The sequence below is a fragment of the Maylandia zebra genome, linkage group LG12, assembly GCF_041146795.1.
Source record: "Maylandia zebra isolate NMK-2024a linkage group LG12, Mzebra_GT3a, whole genome shotgun sequence".
In the NCBI taxonomy this organism is placed as follows: Eukaryota; Metazoa; Chordata; class Actinopteri; order Cichliformes; family Cichlidae; genus Maylandia; species Maylandia zebra.
Genome location: NC_135178.1, coordinates 16,833,028 through 16,859,776, shown reverse-complemented (window position 1 = coordinate 16,859,776; position 26,749 = coordinate 16,833,028). Strand labels below are relative to the sequence as shown.

Sequence of the window (26,749 nt, the reverse complement as noted above, 5' to 3'; positions counted from 1 at the left end):
GGCAAGATGATTATTCATGTTGTTTACTCTACACTGAATAGAACAATAACTGTCAGTTTTAAGTTTGAAATTGATGCCAACAGAGATGTTTTAGTTTCACCTCTCGTTTCTGAAATCCAAATCGTCCGAGTGGCGAGTCATTTGATGGAATATTTACAGTCGCTGAGGTCACTTTTCCGAGTCGAGCACCACCAATCACACGCAGCAAATTCACTGTGAAGGTCTCCAAAGGCTCCACCTGTTCATCGTCTATGATGGTGATAGCAATTGTGGCTTCTCTCTAGAAATAGTTGAGTAGCCTCATATAGTGACTTCATGTGATATTTATTGTGAATTAATTTCAACACGGGACCAATATTAACTCACTTGCCCATCCTGAAAGGTGATGTTTCCAGAAAGGGGGTTGAAGTCATTAAGATCGGCAGTGACTGGTTGAGCTTCCCAGTAGACAAGAAGTCTTCCAACTGTACCGGCGAGTCGCAACACTGATAGTAGGAGAACATTGTCTGGTGGTGGTATCTCATAGGCCAGGATGACACTTCCAGCTATATCCTAGACAAGAAATTCAGAAGAAATTTTCAATGACTAAGAAATTTTGAAATAAACATCTTTAAGGATGTTACTGTTTATTATTAATTTAGATATTTTTTGATGTTTCACAGTTGCATTACTTACTTATTTCTTTATCACAAGCTTTTTAAAAAAGCCTTCTATGTATCAAATTGGAGGTTTCCCAACAACCTCAATAATTCAGTGTCAAGCTCACCTCTCTGTAATGTCCTATGCTCACCTCACCTCAGAAACATTGAACTGGAGAATCCCTCGGGGATCATCATTCTCCGGGATCGTGATCTCTGCTACCTCCATACCAGGTCTCTTCACACTGGGCTGCCCTGCTCCAACTGACTCACTAACGAGCTCCACCTTAGTGATGTTTACCAGGAAACTCTCTGCCAGCTCTGGGATATCATCCTTAGAAAAACAAATGCATACATGAAAACACGAAATAATAGAAAACCGTTATTCAAATTCACAATGATTTTTATAAACCTTAAGATGTGAAAACAACAGTAACCTCAAACTGTGCAAATTTAATACAAATTTAAATAAGGAAGGCTATGAGAAGCGATAGTTTAATGAGGATTATTGGTTGTTTATACCCTGATTGAACAGGACACAACAAGCAAAACAATTTAAAGTCTAGTGTTTAAATAGAACCAGGTCTGTTCTCTGTTGATCCTGAGTGTGAATGGTTGTTATTGCAGAATTAGTAAGATAAAGAATCTGATTTAATATTTTCACCTATTTAAGTAAGCATGCTCACAGTTTTTTTTCCGTATAATAACAATATTTTGGTCCTATTTCCTACCAAATGTGGACAGAAGCTAAACTATATCCTGTTTCTTCTCTAAGTAGAGAAGAAACAGGTGTTGCTCATCAGCACATCCTTACCGGTAGGATTGTAACAGTAACAAGGGCCACGGTAGCACCATTTATCATGATGATGGTGTCATCTTTGGAAACGTAGTCTTGTCCTGCGGTGGCTTGGTTGGAGGGGGGGTTGTATAGAGCTGGCCTGGTTGTGTAATAGATTGCCACCTCACCTGAGGAGCCCTGCTCCCTCACAATGGAGAGAGTCACATTGGTTGGAACCCCTGCAGGTTGAAAAGAAATTGCGTTGTGGTAAATAAGTCAGTAATAAAACACAACAGAAATAATTACAAATCCATTCTACATACTGTATAAATGTATAGAAGACCTGTAGGTTAAGAATATTTCAAAGACTTTTACTCTACGATTCAGGCTTCCCTGGCATGGCTGGAAAATGGCAGCAAATCTCTTTTACGGTAAATCTCAGTGTGATTACTGTAAACTGACCACAAAAGTAAAAATTTGATATTCTGTGATTTTTCAAGAAAGTCTCAAACACAGCAAGCTAAATTAACAGAAGCTGCGACTGAGGAATGTATTTAAATAAGTTAACAATAATTTATCTAAAATTAATTACACTACATCAAACCTCTTTCACTGAGATCCAATAAAAACCCACATTTACTGACTGAGCCTCGTTCAATAATCCACCCATCCATTTATTTTCACAGAAATTCTTACTCTGTGGTTCTTGTGTTAGTGTAAACTGGGAGTCGAGATGCCATCCAATCACTCCATAGGGAGAACCATTTGGTAAGATGGTGAGTTGAGCTTGAGCCCGTCGCTGGTCAATGACTGCAGCCTGTCGTAGGTCTTGAAGTCCCACAGTGGTGACATCACGGAGGGTGATTGTGACATACTCCTGTAACTCTGGGACACCATCTGCTCTAACAGCCAGCGATATGATAGCTACTGTTTGACCCTCTGAAAAAGTAACCTGTGATAGAAAATAACGTTTTACATTAAATGACATTAAATTCATAACATGTTGTCAGTACATCATGTGTTTTATGTATAACAGAGGAAGTGTTGCTCACCACTCCTGAAGTTGGATAAATGTCTGCCAAACTGCCATTGGCAGCCCAGTGAACAGTGAGTCTGCCAAAACTCCCTCTTCTTCTCTCCACACTTAGAGAAATTTGATTATCTTGCTCCAACTCCTCCAACTCCATAGACAGAGAGTTCTGTAGAGATGCAATAACAAATACTTCTAGATTGCAATAAAACACATTTTATGTATTCAGTATATTGCAAATAAATAATTTGAGACAATAACAAGATAGACATGTTAAGCAAATGCACAAGCCATCTAATATCAAAAGGTTTATCCTCCTACCTGAGCAAAGCCGATGACTCCGTAGGCATCATCGTTGGTTGGGACAATTACTTTCACCTGACCACCAAATCCAATCTCAGCTCCACCTTTTGGATTCTTCAGCCTGACCAGGAACTGCTCCTGCACCTCAGGGATATCATCATCTATGATGTTCAGGGCTATCTCCAGCTCACTATCACCTGGCGCAAAGTGCAACTCCCCAAAACTGAATGTGAGAAAGTAAAGGAAACACAACAAGCATTTCAGAACTCTCTTTGATGATATGCTTCTTTTTTTCTGAAGAAAAACTACTGTGTCTTCACCTTGTATAATAAAATGTACAACTTCACACAATCTGAATACCTGGGTATGAAATCAGAGTGATTGGAGACCGAAGTGAATTCATAAACAGTGGAGCTATTGTCCTCAGAAGAAGCCAAGAGGATCTTTGTGATATTGAAGTATGGAACCATGAGAGAGGAGAAGCTAATGGCTGGAGGGGCCCTGAGGATGATGGTGAACAGCTTTACATCAGGCCTCCAGGAGTACAGCGTTGAACCATTTCTACCAGCTAGCAGAGCATAAGCTGTGAAAAAGAGAAAAGTATTTAAGGTGTTTGAATGCCACATAGAACACAGTTTTTCAAACCTCAGACTTTAAGTGAGTTTACGTCATTATTGAAAAAACTGTGTACAGTACAGTATACAGTCACATGAAAAATGAAACTTTCACAGTACTGTGGAGAAATACACACCATGATTCAGTAGTTTGTGGAGCTACCTTTAGCAGCAAAAACTTGAAGTAATCATTTTCTGCATGACTTTATCAGTCTTGTATCCTTGCAGAGGAATCTTGGCTTACTATTCTTTACAACATTGCTTCAGTTCATTGAGGTTTGTGGGCATTTATTTATGGACAGTATCTCAAACATGGCACTGTGCATTATGGCCAATTTGGTCTTGTTTATCCAAAGGACATTGTTCTAGAAGTCTTGTGGTTTGCTCAGAGGCAACTGAACAAACCACAATGGTGCCATATTCTTTTCAAAGAGAGGAGGCTTTCTCCTGGCAACCCCTCCGGGCAAGCTAATTGGACTGTCATGAACGTTAACATTTAACAAGCTAACTGCGGCCCTTAGAGTCTGACATGTAGCTCTTAGTTTTTTTGCAATTTCTCTGAGGTCTTTTTGCTGAGACATCCACTCCTGGGAAGATTTTGGCATTGTGTTAACATGCATCTGAATGCTAAAATGCTAAAGACAAAACCTTGTTTCTTTGTGTGTTGCTGTATTTTTAGTATCATTATCCTAGTGAATGAGGAACTGTCATCCTATGAGTACTGTCCATCACACGACTGTTCTCCAGATATTTACAGACAACAGTGTATCATCACACGGCAGTTTGTGACAGTTGTGCTTACCGATTCCAGAAGGATCAGTGAAGGAATGAATAGATGTGAGGCCAGGGTGAGGAATAGACTGATGGAGTTGTGGTGAAGCCTGCTCTGAGCTCCATTGTAACACCTCACAGGATGGAAACAGACCTGAAAAAATACAGGCACATGAAAACAAATACAGACTTAAGTTCTTTCACACTAGAATAGCATGTTTGTGTAAAAAGAAACCACTGGCCTCGCTGACACACCCAGGACTGACAAATTACAAACTCTGGGCCAATGTGTGGCTCTGCTCCGCTCCACACTAAGGCATTCCCCATAAACCCACAAGGGGTCTGAACCAAAAACACGCTGTGCTTTTTTTAGACTCTGAAGGATTATGTCTCGTCAAAATATACAGAGCATAGTATAAATACATGGGCCTAGTCGACATGGTAAATTTTGCAAACTTAACTGAGACAACAGAACAATGTAATAGATACAAATATTTCTGTTTTCCTTCTGGAGTATCAGCAGTTTGTTTGTACTAAGCTAACCAAGATCTAACCGCTGCCCAATACACACAAACACTACAACCAGAAAAAATGGCATCTCATTGCTTCAAAAACCAAACCATCATTTTGGCATACTGCAGATTACACGCACTTGATTAAATGTGGTAAATATGCAATCTCTGCGCCAGTGTTTTAGGAATTTATGTGTATTTCATTCCAATTCTGCTTAATTCTTCTGGTCACCTATCTTCAAATATGGATATACCTGAATTTAAATTCAAAATAAAACTTGCACCATTCACACATTTCATGCCAAAGCAGGAAAGATCACCTTCAACAGCAACCAACAGAAGAATTTCCTCAGTTCTTCTGTTGATTTTCTCCACCTGACTTGCTCTGCCAGAAAGCGGGAGAGGCTGTGGATTCTGAAATCTTCCACTGGTCCACCGAAGCAGGAAGCAGCTCGCATTCTGTCTGTCTATGCACACCAGCAAGTAGGGAGTGTCTGCACGAGTTAACGTAGTTGCACTGAGGATGTCCTGTTTGAAGTCAAGAGTCTGGTGAAGCGTAAAAGAGCCTCCAGTCCAAATGAAAATCTGCAGCATCAAGGAGACGAAAGTAATTTCAGTCATAAAAGGTTCTGAATACCTTACACGAGGAACATCTGCATATTTGTAATAATTTTGACATTAAAGTAAATAATTAAGTCTGTTTCAGTGGTCATCGTCACCTGGCTTGACGCTATCAGATAATCTCTGCCTTCAGTGGAGAAGTGTTTCACATTCAGGGCTTCAACACCCAAGACTTGTTCCTAAAGAAATCAAATTATGCAGACATAATGCAAGAAGTGTTATAGTAATGTAAGAAAACTTGATAGAAATGTTGTATTATTATTGGGTTCAGAATTACCAATGTGATATTGAGATCCTTCTGCAATTTAAAGATGCTGAGGTTGGCAGCAGGGGAGAAAGGAAGGCCACTATGTGTAATGCCTATGTAGGTAGAACCATTTATTGCAAACCCAACACATCTGCCTGGGTCCTGAATCGTAACAGACTGTAACAACAAAAAGACAAAGAGATTTTTAAGCTAACAATGGAGGTGCTGCTTAATTGTACCAGGACCACCACGCTGTTTTAGATACAGTGTTGCTAACATACCTCTACTGGCACGAAAACACCCTGCCATCGATACAAAGTGGCCAAGGTGTGAGAGGATCCAACAGTGGGCCTCATATCTAGCCTCACAGCCAGCAAGGAAGGTCCCTCAGGAAGTGAGCACCAAGCAGAGGTTGGACTGTCTTCAAAGGTCTGATACACGCCTATGACTGGCACGTAACCCCCTTAAAGAAAAGAGAAAAAAGGAATCATAAAAAAATAACAAACAATGGAACAAAATAAAGGAGCCAGAATAGAAAAGAGAGGAATTTAAGAGACTTTGGTAGGTTGCGGTGGCTTAAAATTTAAACCTTTATTGGTCTGACCTGAGGCAACAGCTGTGCCAGACTGAATCTCCCATTCCACGCTGACTGCTGACTCCAAACCATTACTGCGAGACACAGTGAGGAAGACCGCTCTGCCACCTTCCTCTGCAACAATTTCAGTGCTAGTTCTGTACAGATAACACAAAATGAAGAGGACTAGGTATATAAAAGAGTGTCTGAGCACACTCAGAAACATCTTTTCAAAGTTTATGATGGTTTTAATGCATCTGTGCTCAGACCTGTTGAGAGAAGGTCCAATTCGAAACAGGCCAGAAGGAGCTAAGTTCTCCAGGACGGTGATGAGAGTTTGGAGCTGGTCACCGAGCCGTGCACCTCCTGTTGGGCTTGACAGGGTCACTCTGAAGGTTTCATTCCCTTCAGGTTCAGCATCAAGCATTACGCTAATCTCCAGCATCTGAAACAGCACAAATGTGAGTCATCATTAATCAGAAAACGCACACCACACAATTCTGAAATGATAAATTGATAATTGTTGTGATTACAGATGACTACTATAAGGTGCAATTTTAAGGCTTGGAATGGAAAATAAAAGGAAAACTGACACACGTGTATGGATGTTTTCTAACGCATCAGTTTGTATGCTGTAAAAATCTCATTTTGTTCACCTTAAATCTGACTCCATCCTCCAGGACCACAAACCCGTGTGTAGGTATCAAATCGCCCTCCGCTTGGGTGCCGTTGGCATCAGTGATGGTAAACTGAACAGATACGGTGCCAAATGTGCCTTCCTCTGGGTTTCGAACCACATATAGGTTGGCCACACTCTCACTCAGCCCTGACAGAGAGGTGGGCTCTCTCAACAGGAAATGCTTGGTGGTGTTAAATGAAATTACACCATGTCCATCATCACTGGCCAGTATAGTTACAGTTGCTATAAGAAAAGAAATAAGTAGTATTATATTGATCAAAGATTCTTACCTATCGGACATGATGATGTCATCATGTTACCAAGCCACCTACTACCAATTGACTAAAATGACCTGTTTTTAGCATTTACGCACCTATAACATGTTATGAAAATCATTTCAAGTTAACAACAAGAACATCTCGTTTATATTCACAAACGTTGATTTACTATGACGCCATAACATCGCCTAGCAAAAGCCTAGCAACAGGCACAATGTTTTTTCTACATATGAGTGCACTAAGTACATCAGTTTACCAGCAACACAAACAGACCAAACAATACTGTAACATGGACATGTATTGATTTATTAGCTATTAATAATAATAATAATAATAATAGCAAACCAGGTGTCTTTATTATATATTTCTATATCTAATGCAGTGTAAATAACTTTAAGCTTAATAAGCTTATTTGAAGCTTATTTGTAGTGACTTTAACAAATACTTACCAGTTAACTGCAATATTAAACGCTTGAAGATGTTGGTATAGTCACCATTTTCAATATAAAACTATTCACTGACTTGAGATGGCCTGATACACATTTTTAAAATTGTACAATTTCTGTAAATCCTGCCATCAAATCAGTAACAAGTATTAGCTATTGTAATGGTTTAAACTTTTATATCAAATTTTAAACTGAAAGTCTTGATTTTTTAATTGAATATGGCCTATAAGCTGCCTTAGGCTGCTGAGTTAAAAAAAAAAAAATCACAGCATTTTATTTTACATACCCGTGGTATTGGTGCCCAGCTGCAGCCCGGGAGAAGGCTTGGACAGGATGAGCTGGAATCTCTCAGCACTCTCTGGAAAGGCATCATCGGTAATCTGCACTTCTACAAACTTATACCTTTCACCATCAGCAAAATGGATCACCTTGGTGGAGACAGGGCACCTTAGTTTAAAAACTTGTTCATCTTGTTCAGAACTGAGAATCGCTTTTAGATGAAAGGCAATTAAAGATATTACAATTTCAATACATTTTGTCCTTGTTAATACTCAAACATTTCTCCAGGTCGCTGATGCTGTGCGTACCGTTTCACTTGTATTGTAGTCCAGCTCCTTTTGAGCTTCCAGGTTCTGAGCGAAGAAGGAAAGAGAAACATTTCCATGTGTTCCCTTATTCCTGTAGGCAACTAGAGTCAGAGACCCTATTGTTTCATTCACTTCAAACCTGAAAACCAAAACACATTTTTTATTAGAGCATCTACAAATCATCTACAGAACATCTGAGTTATTTCTGGATGCTTGTCTTACACAGTGTTTGTCCATTCAATGACTCCTCTGATTCCATCATTAGCAGCAATGCTGACTTCTGCCACCAGACCCTGTGTGTCTGGGAAAGACACCACATCACAGACGGAATGAATGACGACCTTAAGGTTGTCATGTTTACCGTGGTAAATAGCAGTGATTTCTTTCGCCTGTAACTACAGCGCAAGCACCAAGAGCAATAGAGTGTATTGAGAAAGCAGTAGAAGATCTATCTTCTGTCATGCTACATTTAAGAGAAGGATTATAGCTAAGAATCACCTCTTGTAAGTGCCTTGTGAGTCTGAGGAGCTAAGTCTTTTGGGTGGACTGATTTATGACCTCTTGAAGAGTCATTTCCCATTGACTCTGTGGCCAAGACACTGGGAGGCCAGCTACGGGTTTAGTTTGGCTTTCTCTTTCCTCACCACACAGGGCTACTCGGCTCCCTCCAAATCCCCAGGCTTCCTCAATCATGGAAAGCATCAATCTCACCATCCAACCCACATAATGATTGCTGCCAAAAGAGCTGCCGTGTGTTTACAGTGCGTCTCCAGGCAGAAGGCTGATAGTATTCTGAGAACCTCCAAGTGCTATTCTGCCTGTAGTATTCTGTCAAGTCATCACTTTCTAAACTTACTCATTCATAAATTGGCCTGAGGTTTGGATTATGCAGAAGCAGTAGCAATAACTACCAAGCTCTTTCATGGTGCATTTTAAAAATAACTATAATGTTGAGATTCAATGTACCATAAACTATTATTGTGCATCAGTTACTATTAGATTTTGGGCATTGTGAGCATTTTATTTTTACCTGACAATGTGCAATACACAACCTCTACTCATCAGACAGAGCAAGAGAAATTATGGAAAAGAAAAGAGGGATTTTGTGAAATTACGCAAATGATATTTTGGACAAAAGCGGTAAAATCTAAAAGAAACAAAACAGCAAAACTTTTTTTAATGTAATTTGACAAAGAAGTTATAACATTGTATTTTATGGTCAAAGTTAAGGATAAGTTAACATAACTAAAACTAAGCAGTGACTGGAGCACTCTCACAGTTTTCCATACCTAGCTGGGGAACAGTTGCGAGGGTCGTGATGAGCACTGCTGATGTTATGTTGACCAGGAAGAATTCCTGCAACTCTGGGATGTCATCCTAATAAAACAAAAAAAAATGTGAACTTACAAATCAAAATTAATCTGCTCCAAAAAAAGTGAACAAGATCTTATTTTATCATCTTGTCGAGCCAGTTCAGCATCGCAAACATTCTGCACATACACCTAATAACAATGAGAAGAAAGTTCAAAGGGTATATAATTACTGAGGCACAGTGGGAAGAGTTCACAGTGGTGAGTTATAAAACAGTGCTGTCAAGTTTGATGAATGGAAATGTCGCATTATGGGAGGCAGTCACAGGTTTTACCTCCAGTATGGTAACAGGGATGGCAACAGAAGTCTGTCCCTCCTGAAGAATTACGTAACCGGTACCGGAGATGAAGTCTTGTCCCGGCTCAGCTAGAGCCCCTTCTACCTGGGATAGGTTTTGCACAGAACCTCTTATAACCTCATAGGTGATATTCACTGCCCCTGTACACACAAAAATAAGGTTTATCTGTAAAAAGTGGATACAAAACTTTAAGAGGTATACAGGAATTAATTTGTTAGAATGTTTCTCCTTTTTTTTAAATTCATAGTTGAACCACTGACCAGAGGCTCCAAACTCTCTGTTGATGTAGATCTTTATAATCTGTTCTCGTTCCTCTGTGGTCACTCTAAGAGATGTTGGCGCAATAGTCAGCAGGCCATAGGGCTTATCGCTGGTGTCCACAGTAATCACTGCCTCACTGCCTTGAGCATCAAGGGCAGCATGGCCCGTCACCACAACACCTGTGTAGAAGTCAGTTTATTAAGTCTGCAGGGAAGAGTTATTTTTGGTATTTATAGTTTGCACACAAAGATACGCCACACAATTATCAATCAAATAGATACTAAGTGGAGTTTGTTACCAAAGGTTTGTATGTTGGACAATGAAACTCTGTATTCATCTTTGTTCTCTGGTGTGGCATCATCAAGAAGCTGAAGGACTATGGTATCATTCAATTCTCCCTATAAAACACATTCACAGAACATACAATTACTCCTCGAGGTGCCCAATTACAGACGGTAATTACACATTTGTGCTTTAACTGTGAAATAAACATGGTTGACTATGATTCTGCCACAAAACTATTTACCTTGGTAAAGAACAGGGTTCCTGAGGTTTGGGTGAAGGTTCGGTGTACAAGCGGCCCTTGTATAGTCCATTCCACAGTAACATTACCCAGACCTGGAGCTGTTCTCAACACTAAGAGGGACAGCTTTTCACCTGTAAGGTAAAACATAATGTCTCTAACGTTTGCAATCAAGTGTAACCTGAGTATAACCTTTTTTTAAAATTATATGCCCTTATTTCCAATGTTTAGTAAATTCAATGCAAGCCACAAATGAGAAACTTTAAATTTCAAATCAGTCTGAAACATGCATTTATCTTATAGATGTATTTCTTGTAGTTTTTGAACATGGTTAGATTTATGGACTTCTGAATTGAATATTATTATACTTGTTTTAGTTGTATGGAAATCTCAGTTGATCACGTTTCTAAGTCAATATATAAACAGAAAACCGGCAGCATGCTGTGTATTCTCTGATTCCTAAATAAATATAAATAATAATATGAGGCGGACATGGTACACACACCATAAAGAAAATATTGAAGCACATTTGCAAATTACAAAACACAGCCATCCACCTTCTCTGGCGATGATAGAGCGGGAGCCTGAATGGAATCCTACTATCCCAGCCACGTTGTCATTGGCCAGTATCACAATGGTTACAGTGTCAGAGCTGGGCAGGATTCGACTTCCTCCAGCCGTATTTACAAGTCCAATCATTAGGCTCTCATTGTCCTCGGGTACAGCATCATCTCTGATTACGATCTCTACTGTCTTCTTTAAAGAACCTGCAGACAGACAGGAAAAAAGACAAGCCACATAGCCTAAGTGTTAGATGTTCTTCTAATCCACCAGATTATTAGGTCTGATAAGGACCTGACACTGGACCACTGGATACCCACTTAATAGAAAGCTGTCCTAAAACTATTACTCATTGTTGAGTAATGCACATACCATCAAAGACCAGAGTTCCTCCAGTCCCCGTAAAGTCGGCATCTGGTGAAGCCTCTCCTCCAACAAAGCTCCATTCTACAGTGACTGTACCCAGATTCCCTCCTCTCCTCTCTATAACCAGAGGCACAACCATAGGCTCCTCTCGAACTTCTAGATAGAGCCCCTGATTAGTGGTGTTGGGACTGAGGCTGTAGATCAAAAATACCCCAAATGCATCTCCATTCACCCCTATAGTGACTACTGCTTTGTCCGGTTGACCAACTGAGGGCAAGTTCTTCTGTGGTACGGTCAAATTTATTAGCTCGACCTTCAGACAACACATGATAAAGAGGTTTAATTTTTACAGTTTCCCATAAAACTCTAATGACAGCAAATACAGAATTTATTCCAAAGAAGTTAAACCATCATTAATGTAGAATAAACATACAGCATATGATTGATTTTTACCTTTAATATCTGAATGGAGAAGCTCTCATCCATTTCAGGGAAAGAATCAGTCAAAATCAGGACTGTGAGGTTTGCAACCACTGATCCATCATCCATGAAGGCTCTTTGAGCCGTCACAGGGGTGTAATCACTTCCTGCCACAGCCTGGGAACTGAACAAGACAGCAGCTGCAGTCATGTTTTTTACATAAGTCATAACTTGGGACTGAGAGGTCAATTGATCAGCCCCTGATGGCACCCAAGTGCAAGATGGGGTCCCACTTGATGACAGAGAGAAGGCCTGGCATGCACGCTCTCTCAGACAAGCAGCAGCACATGCAGCCAGGAGGTCTCTCTGACCGGTGAGGTTAAATGTCTTAAGGAGTGCAGCAGCTGGAACGCCTGGTTTTGGAACGTTGTAGTACATAGACAGATTCTGGCCTTTATCCTGAGCCATGCCAACAATGTCAATTTCAGAGGTGCTGTACATGATCTCCAAGCGACCAAAGTGACCATCCCTGTAATAAAGACAACGGTGATTACAACAGAACGACAGCAGAGAGGAATAGCTTATTCAATGTGAATGTAGTGACACAGAAATCATAAAATAAAAAAAATACCTCCTACGAACAGTGATATTGGCTCTATAAACTCCCTCAAGTGGCTCCTGGACGCGGTACGTAGAGTGTTCAAAGTACACTGTTCCATACGGGTTATCATTGGCAGGCACGATTATATTAACAGATGTATCAGCTCCCAAGTTTCCTCCATTACTAGCATCAATTAGCTCTACCTTAATTGTCTAGAAAAAACAGAAAGAAAGTGACAAAGATAACAAATAATAAGTAATAAAAAATACTTCTAATAATGTATCATTTGAGATAATTCACAATGACATTTCCACCCACAGCTTCTTACCTCAGTAATTTCAGGTACATTGTCAGCTAGAATCTCCACACTGAGTGTCTTCATGGTGTCTCCAGGAGCAAACGTTACCTCTCCTGATGTGGGCCTAATGTCCCCTACTGCCAGTTTACCATTGACAGTGGCCTGCCATTTAACTGTCACTGTGCCAATAGTGCCAGCATTACGCACAATAGGTAATGTGACAACAGTAGAGTCAGTGTCTGGCTCCTCTATTGTAACTGGAATAGCCTTGAAGACTAGATAGATTTTAAAAGAAAAAAAGGGGGGGGGGGAGAAGTTGGTAAACAATGACAAACTGTGAATAGAAAGAAAGGTTAAAATGATCCTGTATATGGGCTACTAACCAAAAGCACCAAAAGGGTCATCGGATGGCAGTATGGTGATGATGGCACGTGTAACCTCTCCCAGAAGAGCTCCTCCTGTCGTCTGGTTGATGAGCTCAATGAGGAAAGTCTCCTCCAACTCAGGGATCACATCATTAATAACATAGATTGGTACTGATTTACTGGACTCCCCTTCTAGGAGGACAACATCAGTTGAGGCTACGCTGTAGTCTTCACCTACAAAGTTAAACATGTTGAAAACACAATGACAAGCCTTGTTGCTCACACGCATACTGTAGAGAGAAAGAGTCACCTCTACAGTCATACTTACTGACTCTAGCGGTCAAAGGCACTGCTCTGAACTTTACAGATACATCAGCAAAAATGCCCCCAACACGGGTGACGTTGATTATGGGCCCAACGTAGTGTTCAGCCACACTGACAGCAGATGCTGACAGCTGGAGGATTCCAAAAGCATCATCACTGGCCTCCACTATCACCTGAGCTACAATATTACTCCTGGCACCCAGAGAAGGGGAATTGGAAACTGAAAGAATCATATCATATCATATCATATCATATCATATCATATCATATCATATGTTAAGTATTTTTTCCATGTCTTCATCTTACCAAGCCTCCCCTGTTCTCCTCTGATGAGATGAGCACTGATTAACTTCACAAACACCGACTCATCCCTTTCTGGATCTTCATCATCCAAAACTCTGAGGGTGATGTTTGCTTCACTCTGATTGGCCAAGAATACAACAGAATCGAGCAGAGGAATAAAATCCCGCCCCTCAGTGGCTCGGCCAACCCCAGGGGTCCTGTAGGGTTCTGGGTCTTTCTCATTTAGTGTCCCATATGTGACTCGCACCTAGATGAAATAAAAACGGAAAACAATATATAATTTGATACATGATACCACAAGTTGAAATCTGTCAATCCAAGCTATTTATATATTTAAAAGTCAAAAAAACAGAAGCTTAACTGGATTTATTTTCTATGGTTTCTATTAAGTTTCTAAATCTTCTGCAGATCACACCTGACCCATCAGGCCTCTCTGTCGCTGGATGGCGAGGAAGACAGTTGAGTCAGCTTCAGGAAGTCGAACCGACTTTGATGCATTAGCGAATACAAAAACACCATATGGATCATCGCTGGCGAGCACAGTCAGATTAGCAGATGTCCTGACACCCAGACGACCATGTGACACTTTAACCAAGGACACAGTGAAGCTCTTGTCCAACTCGGGCATCTCATCCTCGACCACAGTGACGATGATGTTCTGTGAAGTCTGGCCTACACCAAAGGTGATGTTTCCAAACCTGCTAAGAAGCTCCCCCTCAGAACTGGGATCAGCTTCCCAGTACACAGTTACATTGGAAAGGTCACCAAAGGACCTATCCACCTGGGAAAGAAAAAATGAGAACAAAGAACATAAGAAACAATCACTGGGAAGGTCCTAATTTTTCAATAGTGTTGTACACTGACCTTCAGAAGCACAGAACTATGCCCATCCTCTGGCTCTGTCCCATTAACAGACAGCGACTCAGGACTAAACTGAAACACTCCATGGGCATCATCAGATGCTGCAATGGTGACTGCAATGCGAGATGCAACTCCCAAGCTGGCTGCACAGAAAATATCAAATGTATTTTACTAACAATTAATTCATTCTGGTTGCATTTTAGGAGTTTGATCCTAAAGCGAATGAAATGAAAAAAGTATCAATCAAGCAGTTAAAGCAGACCAATGATAATACAAGTCTCCTTACCAGTTAATAAAGTAATATTAATATTACTAGTATCCCAAAGAGCATCAGATTAAAATACAAGCTCTATACATTATGTGGAGATTACTTCACAGTATGTGGTAGTGGTATGTAACAGCTCACATTAACTACTTTAATTTTCTTGCTCCATGAAAGGGTGTTTGCTTTTCCCACATAAATCTCCCTGAGCTCCTTCTCACAGAGGCTCACAGCTTAATGTAAATACCACACACATTATAGCAAACATGTATATGCACACACACGCTTGCAAATGTATGAGTGTGTATATGCATCGCAGACCATTGTGGGGAAGAAGGAGCACAGACTAGAAGCAGTTTGAAGGGGAAAAGGAGGGGGCTACTTACCATGGTGGCGATAGGACGGAAGGAGCAATTGATAGTCACTCTCCCCACTACCACTCCCTTCACTATGCAGAAAATGATCCACTGATGGATCAAACATGAGGATCAGGGAAGTGTCACATCAGAAGAGTAAAGATTGAAGGGCGAATGGGAAGGAGCGTAGGTTGGCAGCCACATGTGAAGGTATTGGGAAACACACAGGAGGGGACCACACATAGAATACAGAAAAACAGCAGCGCAGAATACAGGGTCAGTTCAGTTCTAAATAAAAAAGGTAAAGACAGCTAAGAAAGATGTGCAATAAAGAGCTACTTAAGATAAAAACTGAGAAAAAAAACATGCTGATCATACAGCTAAGAATTCCCACCTCCTCCATCTGCATTGTAGAGCTCCACTCTAAATATCTTTTCCAGTTCAGGGACAGGATTATCTATGATGGTGACATTTATGAACTTTAACCTTTCCCCTGGAAGAAAGTCCAACATGCCCTCTGAGTCCTGCCAGGAGCATATGGAAAAATAGGAAACCAGTGAGCAGCCAAAACATATTTTCCCTTCACCTATTTGCTTGTTCATCAATACATCATCAGTGAAACCAACCTCATAGTCTTCAGGGCTGGATGCTGTGAAGGGGGTTGTTCTATATCCCACCATGATCCTACCCAAAATGCCTTGAGCTCTGGCCACCAGCAAACTAATCTCTCCATCTTCTTCGTTTACAGTGATGTGAGCAGGTTCCAACGCTGGAGAGATCAAACCCTCTCCTGGAGGAGTGGGCTGAAACTGCAGCAGCCCTGCATAAGGATGTTCATGTGTTTAGTGACAGCAGTAAGGAGGATGTAATAAGAAGGAGGCAAAAGGTATGATGAAAGTAGTAAGACACAGACAAGAAGAGGGAAAATTGTACTGATATTTTAGCTCCCTAATAAACCACTTGCAGCAAAATAAACATACTTGTGCTTATACACTAAGCAACACTGAGAGAAAAATAGTGTTGTTTTTGGGGAATGGTAGTAAATACCATAGGGATGGTCACTAGCTGTGACAGTGATGGTGTTAACAGAGCTATTGGGGTCAATGCTTGCTCCACTTGTGGGGGTCGAGCCTGGCTTCCCATCACCGGACTCTGCAGACACCAGCACAACCTGAAAGGACTCTGCAAGCTCTGGGAGGTTATCATCCAACACCAGCAGGTTCAGTACCTAACAGAAAGATGAACAAAAGCTAAATTTGACAAAAGTCATGTTGTTTAGACCCAGTGGCACCTTTGTCCACCTTTCCTCTCCAGCCCCATATGAGAAATTGATTATTACAAATTCAGGTTTGAAATTGGATTCTGCTCTAAAGTTCGACTCTCATTTGAACACACCGGTAAAATCCCGCATGTTTCCAGTTGAGACTGCTGTTAAAAAATCAACCCTCTTCTCTCCAAATGCAACCTTCAAATATTAATACATCATTTTATAACGTCATCTCAATTAAAGCAATGCACTTCTTATTGGAATTAGTAGGCCTCCATTGCTCGCTTCACCAGCTTCCAGTTCATTTACAAATTAATTTAAAATTCTTTTAATTGTTTTTATTTAAGTCTCTTAATTGATGTATTCTTTTATGGTTTAACTTCCACAGCTCTTTTGCATTTCTTTTATGCTTGGTGTTATTGTACAGCACTGGTGGTACTGGTCAGTCCTGTTATTTTTTTAAAGTGCTTTATAAATTAAGTGGTATGATATGGTATTTTTAGATTGCATTGCACTTTTGAAAATAATCTATATTTATGCCACTTCCAAGTGGTCAGTTTCAGCAAACACCTGTTATTTTATCCAAAAATCTGCAACCAACCAACCAACCACTAGGCGGGGCTGGTTATCAATAAACACTACAGATGGGTGAATCTGAAAGACAGCAATCGGTAGCTGCTTTAACATTTGATTGTACGCAGTGAGTGACTACAGTCTTTGTCATCCTGCATAAATTCAGAAGGGCTTTCCCCAACTCTCGCACAAACCTGAGAAGGATCTCCAGGCGTGAAAAGCACAGCTCCGGTTGCATTAAGAAAATCTTGATTGGCCGGTGTGTCGCTGTCCAGTTGGGTTACAGTGTAGTTGACATAAACATGGTCCAGCAATCCCCGCATACGCTCAATCACACAAGATATAGTGGAGCCCTCTGCGGTGGTCTTTGGGGACAAAGAAATAAAAACATTAATGAATTCAGAACCAAAGGAGGACTTGATCAATACTAAATGCATCTTCGTCACTTATTACAATTTGTTAGATTCAAATGCGCTAGCCTTACTAACTACAGCCCAATATAATTCCAGCATACTAATAATGTGATTTAGAGTGCGATCATTTGATAGCCCACATGTTCCTTTGCCTTTAATTTTCTAGCGGTAGGAGATACAGTAATGGAGACGCACTGGTTCTGATGGAATGCCATCAGCAGCTCTGCCACCTGTTATATTGATTGAAATGGGGAACAAGATCTCTCATTTCTAGCAAAGGAACTCCTGATCCTCTACTATAGGAATGCCCTCACCGACAGACCTGCTGTTGCCTCACCAGCTGTCACTCTACCTGATATGACCCAAGACGAGAGCCCACTCATCCAATCCAGCTACTAAGAGAAAGCATGCTCTCTCTGCAGCCGAGCATGAAGACTAATAAAAAATGCAGCAGGACAGGGGCTGACAATCAAATGGGTTTACATTACATCTGCTTCTATGCATATGTTTACTGTGTAGAGACAAGTGAGTGATGACATTAAGCACAATATTAATGACACTGTGGTCATGCAAACCACATAATTTATTTAGTAGTCTGATTTACTTTCTTGTTTAATTGCTTGAAAGACTTTCATGAAGCAGCTTGACTATTGATAACAACAGACACTTACATCAGGTATGCAGGACCCAGTGAATCCAAAAAGCCCATTGGCATTGTCACTCTTCAAGACTCGTAAAATTGCAGTGGGTCTGGGGAGGGGGAGGCGTGCTCCACCGCGCACTGCAACCAACTGTAGGTAGAATACCTCCTCTCCTTCCTCCTCAGTGTCATCTCTCGCCTCCACCACAAATGACTTCTGCCTCTCATCCTGCTGGTATCGTAGGTAACCAGAGATGGTACGCAGGTCTGCTTTAGGGGGCTGAGTGTGGAGCTCGTGGATATGGCTGCGGTTCAGCTTAGTGTGGTACAAGCGGACATCCTGGAGAAGGCCAGTGTAACGCTGTTTACCCTCAAGATCTGACCCAATGAACATTGAAGCAGGTCCTGGGGTAGAAAAAAATGACCCAAAAAACACTGAACAATATTTTTTAATGTTTAATGCATAATTAATTTGATGTCATAATGATGTGACATGATCATATACATTGAACAGGTTTGTGAAATTACTTCCCTTCATGATTTCTTTCTTTTTTTGCATCTTTGTCTCATTTACATGTTTCGGAGCAGAACAGATTTTTTATATTAGACGAAGAAAACCAGGCTGAGTAATGAGTCTTTTACATTCCTGTAAAATATGGATTACCAGTGATTGTCCCATTTGTCTTTACAGAATTCTTTTAGGTCAGGCACATTGGAGGGTTTATGAGCGTGTTCATGCTAAAGCATCTCAATTGGGTTCAAGTTGAGACTTTTACTAGGCCACTACAAAACCTTCTTTTTGCTTTGTTTTTTTGGCTTTTTTATTTTTAGCCATTCAAAGACAGACTTGCAAGTGTGTTTCAGATTATCCAAATTATTGTCCTGCTGTATAACCTAATTGTAGTTTTTATGAAATGCTGTGATAGTTTTACACATATGTAACAGGACTCAAACCTCACAAAAGTTCAACTTTTGACTCACCAGTCTACAGAATATTTTCCCTGAAGTCTTGGATCACCAAGATGCTTTTTTGGAAAGTGCGAGGTGAGCATTTGCTTTCATTTTGTTCAGCAGCGGTTATGCCCTGGGACTCCTACATGGATGCCACTTTTGCCCATTTTTGATTGTTGAATCATGAACTCTTACCTTATCTGAGACAAGTGAGGCCTGCAGTTCTTTAGATGTTGTTCAGGGCTATTTTGTGACCGCTTGCTCAAAACTGTTCCGAGGTTTCTCCATTTGTGGATAATGGGACTCTCTGTTGTTCACTGGAATCCTAAAAAGTCTTAAAACTGGCTTTGTAACCCTTTTGAGACTTATAGAGATCAATGACTTTTCTGTTTCTCAGCTTTATTTATTTATTTTTTACTTTGTAGCATGATATGTGGCTAGTGAAATTGAACTCAGCCTTTGAAGTTAATTCATAATTTAATAAGAGGAGAGAGAATTACTATTTCACATTTGGCCAAATAGGAAGGATAGCTTTAATCCCTTTAGCAATTAAATCATCACTTAAAAGCTGCTCTGGTTATCTTTGTTTGTCTCTGTCTGATTTAAAATCTTGTTTGATGATACATGTAAATGTGACAAATACAAAAACAAAAATCACCAGGAAGGGGGAAAATACACAGTACTGTAAATTCTAGTAATATTTCCTAGAATCTCTCATTTACAGTGTTTGTCATGCTGTCATATTGTTTGTCTGATTTACCAGTCACAGCCATAGCCACAGACTTTTTTTTTTACTCCAGTGCAATTGTGTTATTTAACACAAACATATTTAACTTAAGACTTGGTGAGATCAAAGCAATTGAATACTAATTGCATCATTTTCACACTGATTATTGAGCCTCCTTTGCGGTGTTGTGTACTAGTAACGTAATAAGGGTCATTACTCCAGGGACCAGAAACAGAATCTTGATTAAGGTATACAAATGCCTAGGTCTAGCTCTTTCTCATTACTCATTTATACACTCACACCTCATGCACCTATCACTTTGTGAACTTGCACAAAGTGAGACAAATGCAGGAAATCTGCTACAGTGACCAAGTACAAAGCCCTGACACGAAGCACTCCATGCATAGGTTGAGTTACCAGAAGAAAACAATGGCACAACATGACTGATGATAATGGATAAATCCACTGTGACTGGAGTAAGCCACAGAGGCGTCAGAATATTTCCCCTATGGGAGCTTTTGGTCAAATACCGGCTATTGTGCCCATTAATTAGAGAGAATAGGAAGAAAAGAAGATGCCAACCGATTCCCTTCAGCAGTAACAATGTGCAGCACTGCTGAGGGTAAGTGGTCACTCAAGCACTGGGAAGTCCCAGTACAGTACTCCTGAACAATGAGGAAGCAGCAGAGCATGTGAAGGTGCACATGCCTTTTATCTTTATGTAAGAACTTAAGACTCTGAACAATTTGAAAACTGTTTCCTACACAGTTTGGACCTTGGACAACATTTTGACACTGAAAACTAAAACTTTTTTACGACTCTTAAATGACAATTGAACAGTCTGTTACTTGTCCAGATTGGAAAGAGCCTTTCTCTTCAAGATTCAATTTGATTTCTTATTCCACACTTGTAAATATCAAAAGTTACTGACGCAAAGAAAAACAGATTATCTTTTTATCAATTGAATAGCTTTACTCTTAGCAGCAACAGGCATGGAAAAGGAGAGGAGTAAGGATGAAAAGATGCAGAAGGATGCAGAGGATGGTTATGGCATGCATGCAGTTCCTTCCACTGTTACACCTCACAAGACAACATTAGATGTGAGGATGATGAAAATATGTGGAGCAACAGGTGGTCCCAGTACTGTTTGCTAGTTTGTTACTCTAATATATAGTAATGCAGATACTAACTGCTGGTTTGCTTTGAAAAGCACAATGTCAAATCTTGTATTCTTTAAATCACCATCTGAAGAATATTAACTATGGTAGGCAATACAGTTGGGTATCCTGGTCTCACAATGCTAAACAACTTCTTACTGATTCACTGACTTTCATTTTGACACATGAATCAAATATTTTTTTGGTGAGTTAGAGCTTTTTGTAATTTACCTACAGTGATTGTATGAGCTATTTATAAAGAGTGATTTTACCTTTGCAAGAAATGTGTCAAAGAAATTGAAAATAAATGGAATGAACAATGAAGCTTACCGTCACTGATGCCCTCTCCTTTGATGCTTTTCAGTCCCCCAGGAATAGGTCTGCCATCCAAGAAGAATTCAATAATCCCATCATCAACTGTTATGATGACATGTAGCCATGTATCTGCAGAAAACTTTTCTGCAGAGGCCCGGGCCACTTGGGTACTGTTTGAACCTATTACTGTATAATATAGCATCACAGTGACATGAGACTCATTGGTGTGGACCTTCACTCCATAGTACAAGCTTCCATTTGTTCCTTTGGATGCTATGAAGCCGTCAGTATCTAGTCTGGGTAAAAGCCAAGCAGAAAAGGTGAAGTTGCTAATGGCTGCAGGCCCATCGTCAGGTGAGATGGTACCATAAGCTCCAGGAAGCCCGGAGAAAAACCAAGTGTCTGTGGCTGAGTGGTGTCTCCTTGCATGAGGCCTGAGCTCTACCTCATCTGGAAAGGAAGCTACCAGGAGCAGATCATCCATCCGAGGAAGGCCCTGTGGGAAGTGACCAGAAACAATTTCCCAGGACACCCTTACATCACCAAAAGTGCCCTGCTTACGGAGGATGGTGAAAGAAGTCACATCAGCCATATCATCTTCAGAGAGAACATCTTCAGCTACTTCTTGGTCCATGTTGTCCTCAGAAATGGCAAAGACACCAAATGGGTCATCATTGAACGGGATGAAAACAGAGGCATTTAGAGCACTCTTAGCCAGTCGTCCGCCCTCGCCGGGGTAACCGCCTTAGAGAAATAATGGCCAAGTGTCAGAGTTTTCCAAATGAAAATTAAATCTGCAGTTACTGATGATTCAAGAAAAATTAATTTCATCTCATTTTCTCTCTGCTTTGTGAAATTTCTTCTCATATCTGTCTTATGCGTCTTATATCAGTTTTATTTTATGCTTTTCTTTTACTCACCTGAGATATTTACCAGCCTGAGGATGTAGAACTCATTGAACTCTGGAAGTTTATCAGAGATGGCTTCCAGGACAATAGGCTTGGTCTTTTCCCCTGTAGTGAAGGTGACTGATCCACTTGTGTTTGTAAATTCCTGGTTTTCTTCCAGAGGAGTTAAAGAATCGTTGGCAAACAGCTGCCAGAATACTGTAATATTCCCAAAACGGCCTCTCGCACGTAGTACACTGAGGAAAAAAAAAAGAGAAAATATTTCAGTAACAGAACATAGGTAATTGTCTAAAATATCAACTCTAGCGTTTTGATAGTACTTGGAGATTATAAACTACTGTTTTTGACAGAATCATAAATTAAATACAAATAAAAAAACACAAGATATTTCAAGTGAAGTAATATTAACCAAATCTTACTCACTAAAAGTGATTGGTTTTTCCCTCTTCAACTGGTTTTTCTACAGGTTCCAAGGAGAAAATCCCATTGGCATCATCATTGGCCTCAATCACCACAGTAGCTGTGGCTGCTCCATACACAACTGCATCACCTGTGGACACATGCACATTATTGACGCTGGAATCAGATAATTAAGGAAAGGCAGACACACAGAGTGCTGGCCATATTGTTACTGCCATGTTAAATTTCACGCAATAGGAGGAGACTGTCTCATTAACATAGCGCGCTATTACTATGGTAACCAAGCCTAGGAGGATAAGGTGGATGATTTGTGAATAAGCTAAATTCCAAACAAAGGATTCTCTCTGCAGATGACTTAAAGTGAATATCACCAAGAACTAAACCAGAACTATTGTATTTGAAAGTTTAAAAATATGGAAAAAGTGTAGCTATAGCAGCACCAGAAGTGCAATATCCTCTCACAAGCACATACTTCAAGTTGCCGGACAACGAGTACCCTGAAACAAGCATGCAAATCTGTTTGTGATTAAGCAGACAAGGTAAAGAGTGTGAAGACGCCAGTATGAGTTTAGCTTACTTCTAACATTGGGATTATTGACTTTTAGCACAATCCATGCCAGCACAGCCCTCCGATATAAAGAAGAGGCTAACCCTTTCTTGATTCTACTCCATGTCAATCAGTAAACAGAAAGACGCCAAAGGAATGTTTGCCTTTGTCTCTCAGACCGTCTGGAGTTTGGTTATTAAGTTCCTGTTTTGTCCCACTGGCCTACCGTTCCCATCCATGAAAAACAATATAGGCCCATGAGAGCCTTTAGTCTTATCACAGACACTGCTAAATACCTCTGCTGCATCTCTTAGTACGTACAGGATACAGACAGAAATAATAAACAGAGCAGAAGATGTTAATTTCAGATGAATTGCTTGATTCATTTGAGCCACATTGAAAGAAAGACAACTGACTTTGAGTAAAAATGCAGATATTTTTATTATCCGAAGTGTAAAAAAAGTGTGTTTCTTTATTGGTTCAGAGTTAATTGTATTTTAAGTTATAGATAGAATCGGTCACTGATCAATTTGCAACAGACTAATGACCTGTCCAGCGTGTACTGGAGAGGATGTACCTTCCTCTTGTCCAAAGGCAGGTAACCAAAAGAAAATACATGAAAAATATGGTTTACTCTTAACCAATAGCAAAAAAAACGTCTTTATTACAAGAGAATGACATTTACATTATAAAGAAATGCTATATAAGCATATATTACCTGCCATAAACACATATATCATTGTAATGCATATTGCTACATTTTTGTTCTCATCACTTTTTTAAGAAAACAAGCACATACGTACCAGTGGCATTGTAGAGAACGATGTAAAAAGGCTCATCGGTCTCCGGTATGTCGTCATCTTTTACAGCCACAGAGATGTTCTTCGTCCATTCGCCCACAGCATATACCAGCACTGTGTCATTACTTAGCAAGAAGAGGTCATCTGGCGATGCATCATTGTACTCTACTCGGTACATCACTGTGGCCACGAAGTCTGCCCGTCCTGCCCTCACAACTGTAAAGTTGGCCACACCGCCTTCTTGAAGCCGCACAGCGACGGGTTCTACGATGAAAGTGCGAAAATGAAGGAAAGGGAAGGATGTCAGAGAGGGAGGACAAGCTGGAAAACACGTGTATTATTATATAATTAAAATCTTTACCTGAGAAATAAATGGGGTCATCATTCTTATTAATCCATAAGTTGGAACTGACTATGTTTCCCAGTCTTGCTCCACCTGTCGCATTTAACAGCGTGATGGTGAAATTCTCCATTTCTTCTGGAATCTTAAAAAAAAAAAAAGAAATTTAAACAAAGAAAACTAACTGAGCTGTGGACGATGTGCTCTTTAAGGTTTAGTTTACATTTTACCTCATCAGGTACAGAGAAGAAAGTGAGATTTTTCAGGTACTCCCCCTCTTCGAAGGTGATGCTTCCTCGAACGGGGCGGACGTCTCCAGACAGTGCTGGCTCCAAGACCCACAAAACTGACACTTTGCCAAAGTGACCCCTGTTCCTCATCACGGGGTACAAAGCTGAAGGAGAAACGGGGCAAACAGACATGATCAATTTAGAAATTGAATGTTTTTTTTCTCATAGATAAACTACATTTGATTTTAGCTGTACACATGTTTATTTATAGCAAATACAGGTAATACAGGCCATTCACTAGAGGAACTACTTTAACATGTCCTCATGTTTTACACAAAAACACAGACAGCCTTTGTTTTCCTTAACAATCACATGAAAGTTGGACACTCTAATTTTCTGTGATTCACTCCTCTTAGATCCATTTTAAGTGTCAATGAGGTACCACTTGACCTGGAAAAGTATTACTATTATCTAAAGGACTGCTACTTCAAGTTACCCTGGTGCGTCTCGTCTCCTTTGCTCTCATTGATGGCCACTGTCAGTCCCGACTGGCTGAACTCAATGACTCCGTAGGGGTCATCGTTTTTCCGAACGGTGATGTTGACCTCCCGGTGGTTGCCAAGACGACTAGGTGGAGTGCTGTGGCTGCTAAGTACCACAGAAAAAGTCTCGTCCAGCTGTACCCACACACATAACAAAATAAACAAATACAGTAATCACACTGAAAAAGTTTTAAAACATTAACTTCATAGCTTATTAAATGTGAAAGTAGGAAGGATAATGCATTTGAATTACACTGCAGCACTGTGTAAAATGCAGAAAATAAATAAGTAAATATTAATATCTTGCCATTTCTTACCTCTGGCACCCCATCAGGCCGTGCCACCAGCGCCACCACCACCTCTCTCTCTCCGGGTTTAAACTCCAGAATGCCCGTAGCACCGTAGAATTCATTGTTGCCCGAGGGCATAACGGCATATCGTATCAGCTGTTTCAGAAGCTGTCCCTGGGCTCTGACCACATGCAGTTCAACCGCCTCACCCTCCTAGGTTAGAAGAGACAAGCTTCAGAGCAAAGAAGCTAAGAATATATTCAGTTGAACCTTTAAGTCAATTTTAACTCATTTTTCAAAAATACATTTTCACAGCAACCATTCTGAAATTATTATTATTATTACTGTTATTACTGTTATTATTATTATAAAGGTTGTATTCAGGTAGAGACCTTTACTTAATGAAATCAGCAACACCTGCATTTGACTACTATTTCATGGTAATAAAGCTGCTACAAAATATTAGCTATTTCTAACGTCACAATGCACAGAAAAAAGCTAAATTATGAAGGCAAAACTTGGACTCTACATGTGTAACACACATTAGGGAATTATTTCAAAGTCCTATCACTAAGTTACAGTAATTGTCAGTTATTGTGAGTCAGTCGTGAGTCAAAAAACACCTAAACTGACCAGTAAATTCTAAAAATTGTCAAGCGTAGCTATACCAATTTTGACTCAAAAAAGCAAAATAATAACAAACAGATTTGAAATTTATAAGCAGTAAGAGGTCTTTGACTGAATGTGCAACAGTTTGGGCCACATCCAAGGTCAAATACTACACATACTAATGGAAATAAACCCTATTTCTTTTTGGGGCAGCTTTAAAACTGTGGCTTACATTGATAACCCATGGACCTCTGGATAACGGGGAGAACTCAAAGACCCCCCCCGGATCGTCATTCTCCATGATGATAATCTCTCGGCTGGTGAAGCCGGCTTTCAGGATCTGATTTTCAACGTTACTCCTGAGACGTGCACACAGAAATGCATATATAAGCACATACACTATTATTATTATTATAACTAAACACAAAAGAACAAGAAAAAAAGACATGCCATTACATCCTCTTTAATGAGGAATTGTGGAGCTGCATTAACATGGAGCTGCTTTAGGGCAGGTATGTGTCAGTTTCATGCTGAGTATAGCTCTGAAATGTCTGCTTATTGTACTTTTGCTATGTTGTGTGTTTACGTAAAACGTGCAACAATAATAACAATGACTAAGTAGCTTAACTTAAACTTCTCAAAGCATTCTTTGTATTGTGTGATGCTCATTCATTATTGACTCTATATGCTGAAGCCCCGCTGTTTAGCCCACTTTTAATAACAATGTCAATCAACTGCCTGCCTGCCTCTTTATTGCTCAGCAGGGGAGTAA

General features: G+C 40.2%; 1 protein-coding gene across 1 annotated transcript in view; it reads right to left on the bottom strand.

Moving 5' to 3' along the window:
• adgrv1 (adhesion G protein-coupled receptor V1) overlaps window positions 1-26,749 on the bottom strand; it is a 137,144-nt gene that overhangs the window by 86,581 nt on the left and 23,814 nt on the right. The window contains exons 13-62 of the mRNA XM_076890783.1: window positions 26,210-26,336; window positions 25,396-25,581; window positions 25,033-25,213; window positions 24,537-24,700; window positions 24,328-24,451; window positions 23,970-24,230; window positions 22,623-22,749; window positions 22,212-22,435; window positions 21,307-22,035; window positions 18,173-18,546; window positions 17,283-17,453; window positions 16,296-16,476; window positions 15,875-16,068; window positions 15,643-15,772; window positions 15,279-15,359; window positions 14,634-14,773; window positions 14,185-14,550; window positions 13,773-14,016; window positions 13,471-13,686; window positions 13,161-13,376; window positions 12,808-13,052; window positions 12,510-12,691; window positions 11,912-12,407; window positions 11,465-11,771; window positions 11,089-11,298; window positions 10,535-10,665; window positions 10,307-10,406; window positions 10,008-10,187; window positions 9,724-9,887; window positions 9,368-9,455; window positions 9,109-9,132; window positions 8,301-8,379; window positions 8,079-8,217; window positions 7,778-7,919; window positions 6,745-7,010; window positions 6,358-6,533; window positions 6,119-6,246; window positions 5,796-5,977; window positions 5,545-5,691; window positions 5,366-5,446; window positions 4,967-5,231; window positions 4,166-4,288; window positions 3,110-3,332; window positions 2,768-2,972; window positions 2,469-2,615; window positions 2,113-2,368; window positions 1,453-1,655; window positions 796-972; window positions 367-552; window positions 101-280 (exon numbers count right to left, since the gene is read on the bottom strand). Of these exons, the coding sequence (XP_076746898.1) occupies window positions 101-280; window positions 367-552; window positions 796-972; window positions 1,453-1,655; window positions 2,113-2,368; window positions 2,469-2,615; window positions 2,768-2,972; window positions 3,110-3,332; window positions 4,166-4,288; window positions 4,967-5,231; window positions 5,366-5,446; window positions 5,545-5,691; window positions 5,796-5,977; window positions 6,119-6,246; window positions 6,358-6,533; window positions 6,745-7,010; window positions 7,778-7,919; window positions 8,079-8,217; window positions 8,301-8,379; window positions 9,109-9,132; window positions 9,368-9,455; window positions 9,724-9,887; window positions 10,008-10,187; window positions 10,307-10,406; window positions 10,535-10,665; window positions 11,089-11,298; window positions 11,465-11,771; window positions 11,912-12,407; window positions 12,510-12,691; window positions 12,808-13,052; window positions 13,161-13,376; window positions 13,471-13,686; window positions 13,773-14,016; window positions 14,185-14,550; window positions 14,634-14,773; window positions 15,279-15,359; window positions 15,643-15,772; window positions 15,875-16,068; window positions 16,296-16,476; window positions 17,283-17,453; window positions 18,173-18,546; window positions 21,307-22,035; window positions 22,212-22,435; window positions 22,623-22,749; window positions 23,970-24,230; window positions 24,328-24,451; window positions 24,537-24,700; window positions 25,033-25,213; window positions 25,396-25,581; window positions 26,210-26,336 (9,868 nt within the window). The remainder of the gene's footprint in view (window positions 1-100; window positions 281-366; window positions 553-795; window positions 973-1,452; window positions 1,656-2,112; window positions 2,369-2,468; window positions 2,616-2,767; window positions 2,973-3,109; window positions 3,333-4,165; window positions 4,289-4,966; window positions 5,232-5,365; window positions 5,447-5,544; window positions 5,692-5,795; window positions 5,978-6,118; window positions 6,247-6,357; window positions 6,534-6,744; window positions 7,011-7,777; window positions 7,920-8,078; window positions 8,218-8,300; window positions 8,380-9,108; window positions 9,133-9,367; window positions 9,456-9,723; window positions 9,888-10,007; window positions 10,188-10,306; window positions 10,407-10,534; window positions 10,666-11,088; window positions 11,299-11,464; window positions 11,772-11,911; window positions 12,408-12,509; window positions 12,692-12,807; window positions 13,053-13,160; window positions 13,377-13,470; window positions 13,687-13,772; window positions 14,017-14,184; window positions 14,551-14,633; window positions 14,774-15,278; window positions 15,360-15,642; window positions 15,773-15,874; window positions 16,069-16,295; window positions 16,477-17,282; window positions 17,454-18,172; window positions 18,547-21,306; window positions 22,036-22,211; window positions 22,436-22,622; window positions 22,750-23,969; window positions 24,231-24,327; window positions 24,452-24,536; window positions 24,701-25,032; window positions 25,214-25,395; window positions 25,582-26,209; window positions 26,337-26,749) is intronic.